The following is a 15,675-nucleotide window of genomic DNA, read 5'->3' as shown; positions in this document are numbered from 1 at the left end:
TATAATGATGTGTTCATTATAACTATGGCATTTGTGTTATATTAAATTTCATAACTAAACTGATTTAAATTTGATATTTTTTCTTTTCAGATAACCCATAATGGCAAATAATTTCAATACTCATGCACGAAAATGGGTGTTAAAAGAGTACTGAAGTCTCAAAATGTTTGTCAAAGCATGAAGGGAAGACTTCAAAGTTGTGTAAATTGTGATGGACAGCAGTTTGAGCACCAATAATGTATGATACTATAACAAGACAGTCCTCAACTGCTTACAGAATCTGTAATATATTACTATTATCACAACTATCCAAGTTTCATATAATTTAAAATATTATACAATTATAAGAACTAATTTTCATTTATATATGTGCACAAACTACCACTATCACACCACCACTGTATATATTGTATATATTCACTTATATCCGATATAATGTATGTCACTTGGCTATGGTGAAGCACAAGTAAGTCTCCTAGCTATCGTTACACATAATTATGTCTTTGCTTCTATAACCACAAACAAAAGATACAATTTTAAGTGCCCAACTGTATGTTTAAGTTTCATGTATTATTCCAACTTTATATCTAGAGTAGTAATCGCATCATAAAATACTGGTCATAAATAAATCCGTAACAATTCAATGGCATTGTTCAACCTCTACAGTCATTTGTGACATCTGCTATTTCTTATTCCTAATATGATGCAATGTAACAGTATATGTAAATCTGCTGGGGGAAGAGTATGAAACTGAGGAAAAAGTTAATAACAAAAGAAGTTATGAAAAACTTTAAAACTAATCACTATAAATTTGGCTTTGAGCCACAAAAATCAAATACAGACCAGTATGATGCAACTTAATTTTCTAAACAAAAAATTACATTTGCAGATCATGAGAAGGCAATTAGATACACTGAATTTATCACAAAAACTCAGAGCAAATGAAATTACTATATCCATAACAAAAGAACATAGATTGAAGACTGCGGCGGCTACTTCAGAAAACCTTGACGAGGAGGTTACATCCATCAAAGATCAGTATTAAGCACTTTGCTGTTATCACACTTATAGAGGAAGCAACAAAGCAGTACAGAAAAAGGGTGGGTGGACACCACTGGAAGTGCAGGCCTTGGAGAAAATAAAATAAGTACTAGGCTGTCAAGCTGGTATTGAGACATCAGGCAAATGGAAAAAAAATTGTAGCACCAGCCCGGATGAAACAAACTACTAGAATACTGATGAATAAAGTATCCCATTAGAAAACACAGCAATGTGACAAAACTGTAAGGCGTGGACATCTCCACATGGTGGAAACATAAGCATTAGCAAAACAAGAGGAACCCTCGGGTTTTAATTTCTAAAAAAATTCAGATCCAAGTTTGGTTTCCCATTTCCAATAGCTGTCATAAAACTTCTAGACACCACCAGTCTAAAGTGCAGATCCCCTTGTTAAGATAAAGACAAATATTTACATGCACTAACAAAGTGATGACTTACTTCAAAAAAACTTTCAGCAAACTGAAGCGTATAAATGCCACAGTCTGAGTAATTCATCTGTTGAGGGACACGTGGACAAGCACCTTTCATGGTATCACGGTTAAACAACTTTTCCGAGTTCTTCCGCACTTTGTGCTCTACAGTAAGATAATCACGGAGCGTGGCAACAATACGAACTCTGTTGGCTCCCGATAAGGAATCAAAAATCAAGATGCATGGCCTGAAAAGAAATATTTAGAGAATTAAAATACATTTAATAATGCGGAATGATAAATACCTCACAGAATTTAAAGGAACTTGTTAAAAAAGAAAATATGTAAAGAAAATAACTCTACAAATACTTTCGTATGTAGATAAATAACCCCAAGAATACTTTCTTAAAGCCATATACAGTGCACCTTTAAACATGTAAAAATGCAATTGGGTTTTCTTTTATTCTGGATGCAGTGCCATCTTCAGCTTCTATTTGTCTTCCTAATTTATCTATCTACTTCATGCACTCTATTTCTTCTCAGTTTAATCCCTAATCAAGTTTCCATCTATGTGAGGCTGCCTTTCGCCAAGTCCAGGAAAGATTGAGGTCAGGAAGGGTATCTGCCCATTAAATACTCATTCAATGAGTATTAGAAATACTTAAAAAAGGCTAATCAAAAACAGCAACCAGACGGAGACTAAGCAAGAAAACGTACCACCCATGATTATAAATTTTATCTTTCCAAAACCCTGATATAGTAAGGAGGGCTGGAGTCAGGAGGACATCTGTCAGTAAAACATCTGCCTAAACACATTGCAAAATGAGCAACTGGAAAAAACTCACTTAAAACAACAAACCCCAGCTGGGAATTAATCTGAGCAGATAAGATTGCCTGTAAAACTAGCACAATTAGGGGAAGCATACTACTCATAATAATAAAGTACAAAATTTCCCATTACCAAGTACAGGCAAAATAATGCACAGCAATGAACAGCTGAGATAGAAATAGATGACGACCATTACTGTAAGACTAGTAAACAAGCAGCTAAAAATGAGTCAATTAACAAACTAGGAAGGACCAAGGAAAGTATAAAAATGTTCTCTACAAAACTCCTATACTCAATGAAGGAACAACTGAAAATCCATGCAAACATTACACATTAAAATTATTAAGGAATACTATGATTTGTGAAATTACCAAAAAAAAAAAAAACCGCAGAGCAAGAATAGGAACCTTGGTATCAAAACAAGCAAACACTTGAAATATAACCTTAATAAAATGCAAAAGGTACTTAACTAAGAGATAAAATTACAATAAGCACAACACTTCAGAAGACCCAAAATAAATGAAAAAATTTGTGAATGAAAATAAATGAACTGCACATTAGCACATCCAAATTACAGAAAAAAAAAAGCAATAAGCATGGGTAGCATAGTGGCATAACTGTTGGCACTGAAGACATAGAGGACTGATGTACCACCATCTAAGACATACAGGCTCTTTCTATCCTTCAAACTGGTGCAGGTGGGAGCTTGCATGGGGAACGGCTACTTAAAGGTTTATATGAACAATTCAATATTCAGTTGGCTCTGTGAATTATTATATTATACCCAGAAATTTCATTCACTTCCAGGATCATTAAAATATAAAACAGAGAAGCTGACAATTTCAGTAACAAAAGTGAAGAAATCTCTGAAACAAAGAGGTCCACAGGAAATATGACCCTTCTGACTGCACTCTACTGCTCTTATTAATAGAATCCTGTACAATTGTTGGCTGGGGTTGATCATGTTTGAAACAGAGGGTCACACTGTATAGATAGCACTTTTTCATTTCTACCTGCCTTGCAGGCATTCAGTATGGAATACTAAGGAAATGATTTAAGTTTAGGGTCAGTGTTATATGAGAACCAAGCTGCAAAAATCTCAGTGTGGAATGCTAAGGAATGATTCAAGTTTAGGGTCAGCGTTATGAGAGAATCATACCGCAGAAATCAATACTAATGCAGATGGACTTGATGCATAATACCTACCAACCTAAAACTGCACAAAAAAGAAAAATGCACTTACTGTCTTATAGACTGTGGCGTATTACTCTCAGTAATTGTCTGATCACTCTCTTCAGGAGGCTCTCCTTCTACTTTTGATTTCTTATTTGGAGGAGGGTCTTCTTCCTCATCATCTTCCTCAAGTTCATCTTCCTCACCTTCAGCTTCATCTCGATCGCTCCATTCACCATCATCAATGATGGGAATCTGCTGTAAGATTAGTACTTTTACAATCATGGAGTGGTTTAACAGGACTAGAGTCATTATTCAGTGGGTTAACCATACCACTGTGCTAATTTATTTAGCTCTCACAGGGCTGACCACTAAGAATCATAAGGTTGCACATAGGTCTTGTCCACATGATTTGTTCTTAGATGGGAATTAAACAGGACAAGAAGTATGGTTAAAAATGATGAAAACTGCATAGGACAAAGACTAATAATTATGAGAATTGGAGAGGTTAAGGTAAGGCTAAAAATAATGAGAACTGAATGTGACAGAGGCTAACAAGGGTTAAGAAATCCTTGTAACTTAACTGATATGTAGAAAAAAGGTCTTTACTTTCATCTACAACAAAGAGCAATGAAATACAAAAATGGTTTAATTGTGCAACTTACTTCTATTCTATTTCTTGGGCGAGTTGACCTTCGCTTCCTCGGCTTCTCTACTGCAGTGCGAGAAATAGGTTGCCCATCAGAAATTCGAATGGGCCCACTTAAACCAGGATAGCAAATGATGGCCAGGAACCAATGAGCACTGAAATAAGGATACATGAATTAAAATTACATTGATCTTAAACACAAATTTGTAAACCTCCCTGTTGCTACTGTTTTGCTGCAATCAATAACATTACTAACTGAATACATAAACAGCATCTAAAACTGCTGACCTGACACTAATCTTCACAAAAAAATCTAAACAACTATATGTGGTGTACATGGGTGTCTTTGGATCACATAGGTTCAGGCTGGAAGCAGCCAATTCTACAATAATGGCACTAATTTTCTCCTCTCAAATAAATATATTAATTCATTAACAGTGCTAGTAGTATTTGTTATTATTACAAAGGTCACACACTTTAAACTACCTTGAATGATTATCTAAATTATACTGAGGGTAGCATGGAATGAGCAGATTTTCAATTACAGAGTGAGTAGCATATTCTTGGAGTGCAACAACACAAAGGTAATGGTGAAAGTCTGACAGTGTATTAAAAGTAAAACACAGATAAGCAACATAACTTAAACATCCTTCTTTCAAATGCCCAAAATATGTTCATAAATAATTTCTGAGCCAGACGAGGGAAAAAAATTAAGGATTACGATAACCATATGTAGTCCCATAAGCAAATCCTACTGAGCTTATTGCAGCATATATCTACAACAACATCCAGCAGTTGCCAATTATCCTCAAATTAATTAATCTAATAACAATGTGAAGACAAGTTCCCTGCTAAAATAAGATAAATGAAAACCCATCAGAAATGGGTAAAATCAAATGTTGAGTTGGAAAATGATAAAGAATTTACAGAATACAGTCTCTGAATTATACTGTTTGGTAGATAAATGAAAAGATTTTATTTCTTACACTGTTTTGCCAATAGCTGTCAAACTATAACAAAATTAAAGGCAAGGACGGCTGTTATTCATTACCAAAATGTTATGGGGTATGAAACAAAGATATTTCATTTATAAATGGTGATCTGGATTCAGTGGCCCTTGGACATGGAAGATAATGGGGTTAACAAGATGAGAATTGTATGTTACATACAACAGTGTAATTTTTCAGCCTTAACGCTATAATGCAGTAGTATTCAGAGCGGGACAATGACCATATTTGTAAGCAAGGTTACTGAGACAGCCAAAAACATTAGCCATGAGTTCAAGAAAATATAAAAAGTGGCAAAAGTAACATAAACAAAGGACAGGAATAAATAATATGTACCCCCTCCCTTGTCCAAAAATTTGACAAGCAGGAAAAACTATCAACGGGTATCAGGTGGGAGAGTTTTAATAGGAAATTTGTTATTATTAATTACAACTCTTTAACAAAAGCAATGAATCGCACTTCTCAAGTTTTTGGGGTCATCATAAGGTTCTGATTTTAAACAAGACCCTGTGCGAGGAAGGGAAGTTTGTTCAAGTAAAAGGTGATGGTTCATATTTCCAGAAGAACAGACCCTGTGCGAGGAAGGGAAGTTTGTTCAAGTAAAAGGCGATGGTTCATATTTCCAGAAGAACAAACATGATACAACTGACAGGATAGTAGATGATGAGTAAAATGTACTGCTTTATGTGTAACACACAAATAAAATGAAAGATTACAGACCCATATAATTATGTTGTGGTGAACTACTCCCAGAGTTGGAATAACGATTACGACGTGTAACAAAAAAAATATTTCTCTGTTCCTGGCTTGTAATAATTTTTTTTGTGTTGCTTAGGTCCTACATAAAGAAAAAAGTGCTATTACACAATATAAAGTTTGGGTTTGTAAAAAAATACTAGGCTATTCATTAAAATTTATTAAAAAATGCCTTTATTTTTTTCCAAAACTTACTGTGTATATTATGTTTTAATCATATATTTATAATTTGTCACAATATCAGTAATAAAGAAATAACGACATCGTTCCAGAACATTCTTACATGAAAGATGCAAGTGCGTGCGAAATATCGCAAATATTCTAGAGCCCAGAGTGGGGTGAATCGCACCAACAATTGTCAGTCTCAATGACTTAATCAGGGGTATGGGTCTGACAAAGTCCAATGCAGAGTTATTCCTCTCCATTATGAAGCAGTGGAACTTGGTCAAGGAAGATGTGCATATTACAGGTCAGAGAGTTCGATACGAACCTTTCTCAGGCTTTTACACTCTTAGGGATGGCCTCTGTTTCTGCCATGACGTACCTGGACTATTTGACACTATTGGAGTGCTGTTTGTGCCCAACGAGTGGAGACTATTCATAGGCAGCTCCACCACAAGTTTGAAAGCTTTCCTCCTCCACAATTATAACAAGTTACCGACGCTCTCTCTAGCTCATTCAGTCTACATGAAAGAAGATTACTACAGTGTGAAAGTTCTCTTGGAAGCTCTGCAATACAGCAACTACAATTGGGAAATCATTGGTGATTTCAAGATGGTGGCTTTCCTGCTTGGACTCCAAGGAGGATTTATCAAATTTCAATGCTTCCTCTGCCTTTGGGACAGCAGAGCTACCTCTGACCACTACAAAAGAAAGAACTGGGAGCAGCGAACAGAATTTGTACTTGGGACCCGGAACGTCATGTGGGAGCCACTGGTTGATCCTAGAGTTGTGCTCATGCCGCCACTGCACATTAAGCTGGGGTTGATGAAGCAGTTCGTGAGGGCCCTAAACCAGGAATCATCTGCTTTCAAGTACCTTCTTAAGTTTTTCCCCAAGTTATCTGAGGCCAAAATCAAAGGTGGAATATTTGTTGGACCTCAGAGTTCTCCAATAAACTCAGTAGTACTGAGAGAACAGCTTGGAACTGCTTCAAAGCAGTTGTTAAGGGCTTCCTGGGCAACTAGAGCAGAAAACTACCAGCACCTTGTGCAGGATCTGATCAAGGCTTTTGGAGCCATGGGATGCAGGATGTCGCTGAAACTCCATATGCTGAACGCTCACCTGGACAGATTCAAGGATAATATGGGCTCCTACTCAGAAGAACAAGGCAAGCGATTCCACCAAGATATAAAAGATGGAGAGGAGGTACCAGGGCCACAACAATGAAAAAATGATGGGTGACTATATCTGGAACCTAGTGTGAGAATGCGGCCTGAACTACAACCGCAAATAAAGGAAATCCAGTCATTTCTGATGTGTATAATTGTTTCAAAAGTGTAATATGCTTTTATTTGTTTGCTTTTGATAAGCTTGTGTCATGGAATAAATATACTTACTTTACTGATTGAATTTTATAAACTGGTTCATTTTAAAAAGGGTATTTTCTTGAGAAATATGAAAATTTAGAAATTTCAAAGTCTTGACCACAAAACCAAACTTCTGATTAAATAATGGTGTTTTTTATAATAATTTGATATAACAAACAAGGAAATTACCTTTAGAACTAAGGAACAAAAATTGTGTTACACGGTGTTATTAAACATGAGTAGTCTATCAGTCAACTTCAAGTGGTGAGGGTAAATACAAGAAAACACTAAGGAGGATTTAGATGGGACATATTGTTTGATTTAAGCAGGAAACCACCAAGACTGAGGCAGTTGGAGACCTAGCAATGCTTGTCAAGGTATTTAATCAATGAAAAGTTATTAGACCTGAAAGTAATGGGAAGGAAACAAGGCGTCTCTTTATCTCCTTGCGCCAGAAAAAAAGCTATAATCACGTCCTTTCATGAAATTATGTCTGTATGTCAACATCTCACTAATAAGAATCACAAAATAAAGAGGAAAAAATTTATAAAATCCAGCTGCACAGTGATACAGACACAATGTCCTTAACTTGTAATTCAAGTTTTCTGGAAATCTCTTAGCTCGAATCACTTCTATTCTATAGACAACGTAAGTTCACATAAACACACACACACACACACAGAGAGAGAGAGAGAGAGAGAGAGAGAGAGAGAGAGAGAGAGAGAGAGAGAGAGAGAGAGAGAGATTGCACATCTAATTTGAACATTTTAAAAGAAAATACTGTACTTACTGTTCATTGATGGGGATTACAATAAAATCTTTCTCAAATATATCGACGTTCTTTGTCCAAGATTTCACTCGGGCGTGTCTTTTCTCTGCTGCAGACAATTTGGGATCATCCTCAATTGCATGTGGTCTGCGACCTTTCTTTGGCTTGGAAGTAAGGCGTTTGTAGAAAAAGGTTGAAAAAACGTGTGTTCGTGTTCTGTGTATTTCAGACAGTTTACTTTGTAGCAACCACCTGGAAGTATTTAAAAATGTTAGTGAGATAAAATTGCTGCAGCTCGCAAACATGTCTCATTTCATAAATTTCTGAAATATTGTTGAAAATCAGACACTGCCATACACAATTAAACCACATAAAATTATACAATTAAATCTACTTTAATTATAATTGTTATAAAATTACATCTTATGAATATTGGACAAAATTCCAAATTAGTTGCAGTTTGAATTATTCAAGCAAAACTAAGTTTCATCCAATATCCTTTGCTTGATAAACCTATCTTGTTCATTCTGGTAGGGACTACTTATGTAAAACTAACTTCATAGATTTTTTCTTGACATAACTATCTTGCTTATCCTTATGACTGTGAGCATAACTATAACTGAATTCAACAATTACAAACAATATCAACCCTGTTACTGAGTTTAATACACTCTAACTTGTATTTTACTACTGGTTTACACACCACCTAAAATCAAGAATCCCCCATGAGAAGTAAAATTTTCTTTAAAGCACTTCACTGCATCTAAATGACATACATTAAAGCACTATGATATTGTTCCCTAAAAACTTGATCTTATATAGAATGGGATCTACATGTTTACTGTGCCTTTCAAAGTTTGACTAAACCATCACCAAATGATTGTGTGTATGCTGAATGCTAAAGCTCTGGGATTTTAAGGCAATGTTTCCTCTCTTGGCATCATATAATAACAACATATTGTCTCTATGGTTTCTTGGAGAAAATAATTTTTCATACTGCTTCGGAAATTTTATTTTTATGTTAATTATACTTCCTGTACAAATACACTTTAGTTTGATTAATCTATAATTTCTTTTTTCTTTAGAAAACTTCCTAACAGTAAATTAAACATTTTAAAAATTTATCAAAATCTAAAAGAATGTGCCCCAGAACAACTTACTTCAAATAGAAATCAATGATAACATCATTGAGAAACTGCTCCTCTTCAAGACAAGCATAGTCATCTGTTGTTATTGAGATTCCACCTTTCTGTGGTGGAGGTGGGTAGATTATTATCCTGAAAGAAAAGAAATTAAGTCAAGAACTTTCTTCTATATGGTAAAGTAATCAAATTCTGACATTTTCAGCTCAAATGACCAATAGCAGAAACCCCAATTACCATAACTACAATAAAACATTTTCCTGTGCTATAATCTATCTAGATTAAATTTTTTCCAAAACCTTTTTAGTTTTATATCTGATAATTTACTGGCCTCCCCTTGCTTTTTCACTTTTTCTTTCTCAAGGTCTTTCAAACCTAAAGGTTTGTACAGAATAGTGGGTGTCAATATTATCATCACTTTTAATACAGTCTAACCTCCTAAAATCGGCATTCTGTGGTCAGGGAACTCCTGTGGTTTGGCTCGATCTTGAATCAGCTGCCATTAGTTTGTTGAGCAGCCACAAGGGCGGCGCCACATACTGTTTACAACTTTCCATAGTGGACAACAACAGCAGAGCGTTTATTAATAAAAATTTTTGACTGAATATAGAAAAGCTTGTATAGTACAATGCAGCACACGCGAGATAAACTGAGAAATTTACAGTCTTTTGTCTATTTTTACTTCCATCCCCAAGGGACTGGTACTGTACTAGTACTCATGGCGGCCCACGGACCCGCAATGTTTGGTAGGCTACCAGCCTCTCGATGATAAACGTGAAAACATAAGCAAAAGGAAGTAAATTTCTCACTGTTTATGTATATTTCTCAGGTTATCTCACCTGTACAGCACTATTTTCTATTTAGCCAAAAAAATTATATTAGTAAACAATATCTTCATACAGCTGTCTCATTTACATTTTTATAATTTACCAATCTTCGTTTGGAAGCATTAATTATTGTACAGTACGTATAATATTTCCAAATGGAAGGGAAAAGGTGCAAGAAAGCTTGGAGAAGGATATAAAGTTTACTACTCAGGGGAAGATACAAGGAGAAATGGAGTAGGAATTATTCTCCATCCAGCTCTGCAGGAGACTCACAGAGGTCCAGCGTATCAGTGACAGGCTCATGGGCTTAAAGTTTGTGAAAGATATGAGAGTATGTCATATCTCGGCATGTGCCCCTCAACAAGGGTGTAGTGAAGAGGAGGAGGAGGAGGAATTCAGAGGGAAATTAGAATATATAGAAAGAGCTCCAAAAAGTGAACTATTAGTGTTATCTGGGGGCATGAATGCCCATGTAGGTGAGAGTTCTGATGGCTTTAAAGGAATACGTGGAGGAAGAAGTTTCGGAAGAAGAAACCAGGAAGGTGACATTGTTGGAATTAGCAGAAGCTATAAATATGGTAGTCTTGAATACAGTTTGAGAGAGAGGGGAAAAAAAGTCATCTGGTAACAAAAAAAGTGGACAAAATGAGACACAAATTTATTATATTTTGGTTACGAAGAAAGACAAGAAAATCATTATGGATTGTAAGGTTATTCCAAATGAATCTGTTGTAGCTCAACATAAATTGGTAGTGGCAGATTTTAGGTTGAAAGCAACAAGGAAAAGAAAAACCCCAGCCAGGAACAGGAGGATCAAAACTTGGAAGCTGGAGGGGGAGAAGGCAAGAGAGTTCAGAAGTAAAGTGGAAAGAGCCAGAGAAGAGAGATATGTAAATGGAATGTCAGAATCACCTGAAGAGATATGGGATGATATGAAAGGGGTTGTGGTTCTAGCAGCAGCAGAGGTGTGTGGGAGGACAAGTGGTAAGCAGCAACACGAGAGAAACACGGTGATGGAATCAAGAAGTTGAATTACCTGTGAAGGAAAAGAGTAAGGCCAGATGAGGGTGGGAAGAAGATAACAACTACCAAACAAGAGAGGAGTAGCCATGAGAGAGTGGTATGAGAAGATAGGAACACCAGAGGGAGAGAAGATAATCTACAGAATTGCAAAAGCAAGAAGAAAAGACAGGCAGAAGGTAAGAATTATTAAAGATGAAAATGGAAATATCTTAATTGAGGATGGTAAGAATATTTTTCACACGTATTAAACACTGAGAATGAGTGTGAAGAACTGTTCAGAGAGAGTGAAGTCGAGAATGCTATAAAGAAAGGAAAAGTAAATAAAGCTGCAGGAAAGTCAGAGTTAACAATAGAAATGATTAAAGCATTGGGAAATCTAGACAAAGAGTGGGTTGCACACACTATTGGAAAAGATCTGGGATGTAGAAGAAAAGCCAAGGGACTGGAACGATAGTTGGACGATTAAAATGTATAAACAAAAAGGAGAAGTGTTAAACTGTGGGAGCTTCAGAGGAATAAAGCTTTTGGAGCATGTATTCAAGATACTAGAAAGAATAGTAGAAGGGAAGTTGACAGAGTTGAGAGATGTACATGAGCAGCAGTTTGGGTTTATGAAAGGAAACAGCATAGTGGATCCTATTTTTATAGTAAGACAAGCCCAATAGAAATATTTAGAAGGAAACAGGCAAGTTTATGCGTTTTGTGGATCTTGAAAAGGCATATGACAGGGTACCAAGTAGAGTAGTTTATTGGTGTTTGGGGCGCCAAGAACCAGTGTACAGACAAAGTACGGGGAGACTGAGGCATTCACTGTGGAGATTGGCCTCCGTCAAGGATCAGCTTGAGTCCATTCTTGTTCCTCGTCATTATAGACACTTTGACATCAGAATTAAGGAACAATGAAGAACTTTGGGAACTGATGTTTGCTGATGAATTAGTCATTATAGCAGACACAGACGAAGACCTGCAAGAAAGGTTTTTAGCATGGAAAGGAGCCCTAGAAATAAAAGGACTGAAAGTGAACAATGGATAGACAGAGCTAATGATTAGTAGTAAAGGACAAGAAGTGGAAGATGGTACAGTGCTAAAACAGAATGCCGAGTTTAACTACTTGGGATCAATAATACCAGAGGAGGGAGGTACTGAGAAAACAGTGAGACAGAGAGTGAAAGGCGCATGGTGAAAATGGAGGGAAATAACTGGAGGTGTTTTAAACAAGAAAATACCATTAAGGCTCAAAATGAAAATTTATAAGACAGTTATCAGGCCAGTATTATTATATGGGGCTGAAACTTGGGCACTTCCAGAGGAAAGAGGAGGGACTGTTGGAGAGAACTGAGATGAGAATGATGAGGTGGACTGCTGGAATATCACTACTGGAAAGGAGAGAGTGTCAAGATATAAGAATCTGTGGTATATGTAATGTAAAGGAGAAGGCTAGGGAAGCTCGTCTGAGATACCATAGCCATGTAATAAGAGGAGAGGAGGTGGAACCAATCAAGAGAGCTAAGAACATGCCAGTGATAGGAAGGAGTGTGGGGCGTCAGCAGATCAGATGGATAGATGTGGTGAGGAGGGATATGGGTGAGGTGGGACTGGGGGAAGAAATGCAAGGAACAGAAACAGTTGGAGAAAGTTGACTCAAGCGGCTGACCCTGCTATATAGTGCGATTAGTAAGGTTGAAAGAAGAAGAAGACGTACAATATTATTTCCTGTTTGAGCTACAGGTTCGATACAGGCCTACTACAGTACAGTAAATATATATAATTTTTTTTGGTTTGAGGCTAATTTAGTCTTTGCATTGCTTTTAAAGAATAAAAACCTTGTTTGGAAGCACTAATGATTGTTTTATTTCTCGTTTCAAGCTTTGTTTATCTTTGGTGTTCATAATCCCGAACTGACTCATTCTCTGATACATTTGTTTAGTGTTCATTTTCCTTAATAGATGGCGGTGAAGCATCAAATGCATTGAGTGATTGCCGAAATTCATTTTTTTTGTCAACTCATTACCCTTTACAATCAAAATGAATGATGAAGAAACTAATAGTGCTAATGAAGAGAGTGAATTTAGGATATGAAATTCATCAATAATATTCTGCAGATTCTGAGAAAAGTTAAGTACTGTAGTCGACTTACAGTTAGGCTAGCTCGGAAATGCAGGCTAAATGTGTTATAAAGGCAGTTTCCGGTTAAAGTGGCTTGTCTAGCGCCGAAAATTGCCGATTTCTGCTTACTGGCGCTGATAACTGGGTATTGGCGCTAATACATATCTAACATAGGTGCTGGTAACCGAAAATTGGCGCTTTTTGGTGCCAATAAGCCCACGCCCTCAGAACGGAAACCCCGCCGAAAATCGGGGACTGCCTGTATAAGCATGACAAATTTTAATTAATTTGTATTTTTCATAGCTAACAAACCTACGGTCTTAACGTGAGGATAAAATCCAACAGCGCCAGCTGGAAACCAGTAAAAACTTATAAAATTGTAGAACAAGGTATTGGTGGTAACAGGGTTTGGCCAATCAGATGAGAGAGAAGGCATAAGCCGACCTTTCTTCACCCAGAGTGTCGTGACACATCAGTTTCTTCCAGCCCAGGGAATCACTCTGAGGGGTGGCAAGAGGTGGGCAATGTACATTAAGACTGTAGGTTTGTTAGCTATGAAAAATACAAATTAATAAAAATTTGTCATTTGTTCACATGTGGAACTAACCTAGGTCTTCACGTGAGGACAGACTCACCTTTGGTGAGAGGAAAGAAAAGTCTTGAACCGATTGGATGTCCAGCACACCTGGTCTCATTTCCTGGTTATACTAAAGCAGAGGAAGGAGACATATGCCTCCGACTTGTCAGTTAAAAAAGTTTACCAAACGGCCAGACTACTGGGCTAATACACAATGTGGAGGAACATTGTATAAGTGGAAGTTAAAGAGCTATATCTGTCCAGACAACAAACCTACGTTAGCCACCAATTTGTTTATCATTCCTCTCTCCCATTGCCAGAGAGAGGAAAGACTAGCTTCTGCAAAGAAAATATCCATGTAAGAATAAGCTTTCTCAAACAAAGACTACTCAATCACACCTGTATCTAACCAGTTCCAGTTCATGATGGATCAATCTTCCTACTGCCCGTGGGGTAAAGGGAAAAAGACCAGTCATCTCATTCAATCTCACCTTCATACCATCATCTTAGGTAAGATACAAACTGTCCTACTAGGGGCACTGGATGCGCTACACTTGTTGAGCAGCCACCACTGGACCCAAGGAAAAAGTGTCCAAGGACCTGTGGGCAACGTCCCGAAGATAGAAGGATGTGAAGGTGATCTGACGAAGCCACATAGCCTTCAATATCCTATTAAGAGATTAGTTGTTCTTTATAGCTAATGAAGGGCCTAAACCCCTAACATCATGTGCTTTTGCACACACTGTGTTAGATCTGAGGTTGTAGAGGAGATACAAGCACGTCTAATAACCTCATGGAGCCAAAAGGAGATGGTATTCTTGGACGCTTCTTGATATGGCCTGTGCTTACAAAAAGCCTTTGACACCCCCGGCTGAGGTGGCGAGTCCTTTTTAGGTAACCATGCAGTGCCCTGACAGGACATAGAAGCAATTTGTCTGGGTCGTTATCAACAAAATCTCGCACGGAAGGGCTAGAAAAGGATTCAAACCTGTCATCATGAACCGAAGGATTTTGAGTCTCAGCTAGGAATTCCGGGACAAATGCGAAGGCTATAGACCCGCAACCCCTGGTGTGTTTAACATTAGAATAGTGACGATGGAGTTCTCCCACTTTCGTCGATGAAGCTAAAGCCAGTAAGAAGACCATTTTTAGGGCCAAGTCTCTGTCAGATGACCATCGTAACGGCTCACATGGGGCTCGAATGAGACTACTTAGCACCAGAGTCAGATCCCAACTAAGAGGTTTAAGTTCTCTAAGAGAACAAGACTGCTCAAAGCTTTTGAGTAGCACTAAGACTTCCCAAGAAGACAGGTCCACATATTTTAGGTGCAGAACCAAACCCAAAAGAAGCCCTGGCGCCTTTGATGGCAGGCATATAGAGACTTTTCTCCTTCCAGAGAAAAACTAGGAAATCTGCTATTTGCTGTGACTGGAGAAAGACCCCTTTGATTACACCAATCAAAATAGAAGGCCCATTTTCCCTGGTATAAGGCCGAGGAAGATCTGAGATAGCCATACGTCTGTTGCTGCTCTGCTAGAAAAGCCTCTCACTCGCTTGAGATAATTATAAAATGATAAAAAGTGGTGTCAGAACTTTGCCTAGTAGTAGGCTAAGTCAGTAAATAGGCCATTTGTATGTAGAATTAGCTTGCAACACTATGTTTACATAGGGGTTTCATTCTGTGGGGTGTATTCTATATTCCAGGATTTTCTGTGGCCCGGCAGTGGCCTGGTCGCAAGGCTCCTGGATTTAAGAGGTTGGACTGTATGAACATAAAATAGGTTGGCAGTGGCCTGGTCCCAAGGCTCCTGGATTTAA

General features: G+C 37.4%; 1 protein-coding gene across 6 annotated transcripts in view; it reads right to left on the bottom strand.

Moving 5' to 3' along the window:
- Positions 1-15,675, bottom strand: part of LOC136825282 (sentrin-specific protease 6-like) — an 80,557-nt gene that overhangs the window by 4,343 nt on the left and 60,539 nt on the right. For all 6 annotated transcript variants that reach the window (XM_067081361.1, XM_067081363.1, XM_067081364.1 and 3 more), the window contains 5 exons: positions 9,342-9,458; positions 8,203-8,433; positions 4,137-4,275; positions 3,542-3,729; positions 1,498-1,717 (listed from right to left, as the gene is read on the bottom strand). In XM_067081361.1, coding sequence (XP_066937462.1) covers positions 1,498-1,717; positions 3,542-3,729; positions 4,137-4,275; positions 8,203-8,433; positions 9,342-9,458 — 895 coding nt within the window. The remainder of the gene's footprint in view (positions 1-1,497; positions 1,718-3,541; positions 3,730-4,136; positions 4,276-8,202; positions 8,434-9,341; positions 9,459-15,675) is intronic.

This window comes from Macrobrachium rosenbergii, chromosome 37, assembly GCF_040412425.1.
Source record: "Macrobrachium rosenbergii isolate ZJJX-2024 chromosome 37, ASM4041242v1, whole genome shotgun sequence".
NCBI classification, from domain to species: domain Eukaryota; kingdom Metazoa; phylum Arthropoda; class Malacostraca; order Decapoda; family Palaemonidae; genus Macrobrachium; species Macrobrachium rosenbergii.
The sequence above is the reverse complement of the archived record's forward strand: the minus strand, read 5'-3'. Positions and strand labels throughout refer to the sequence as shown.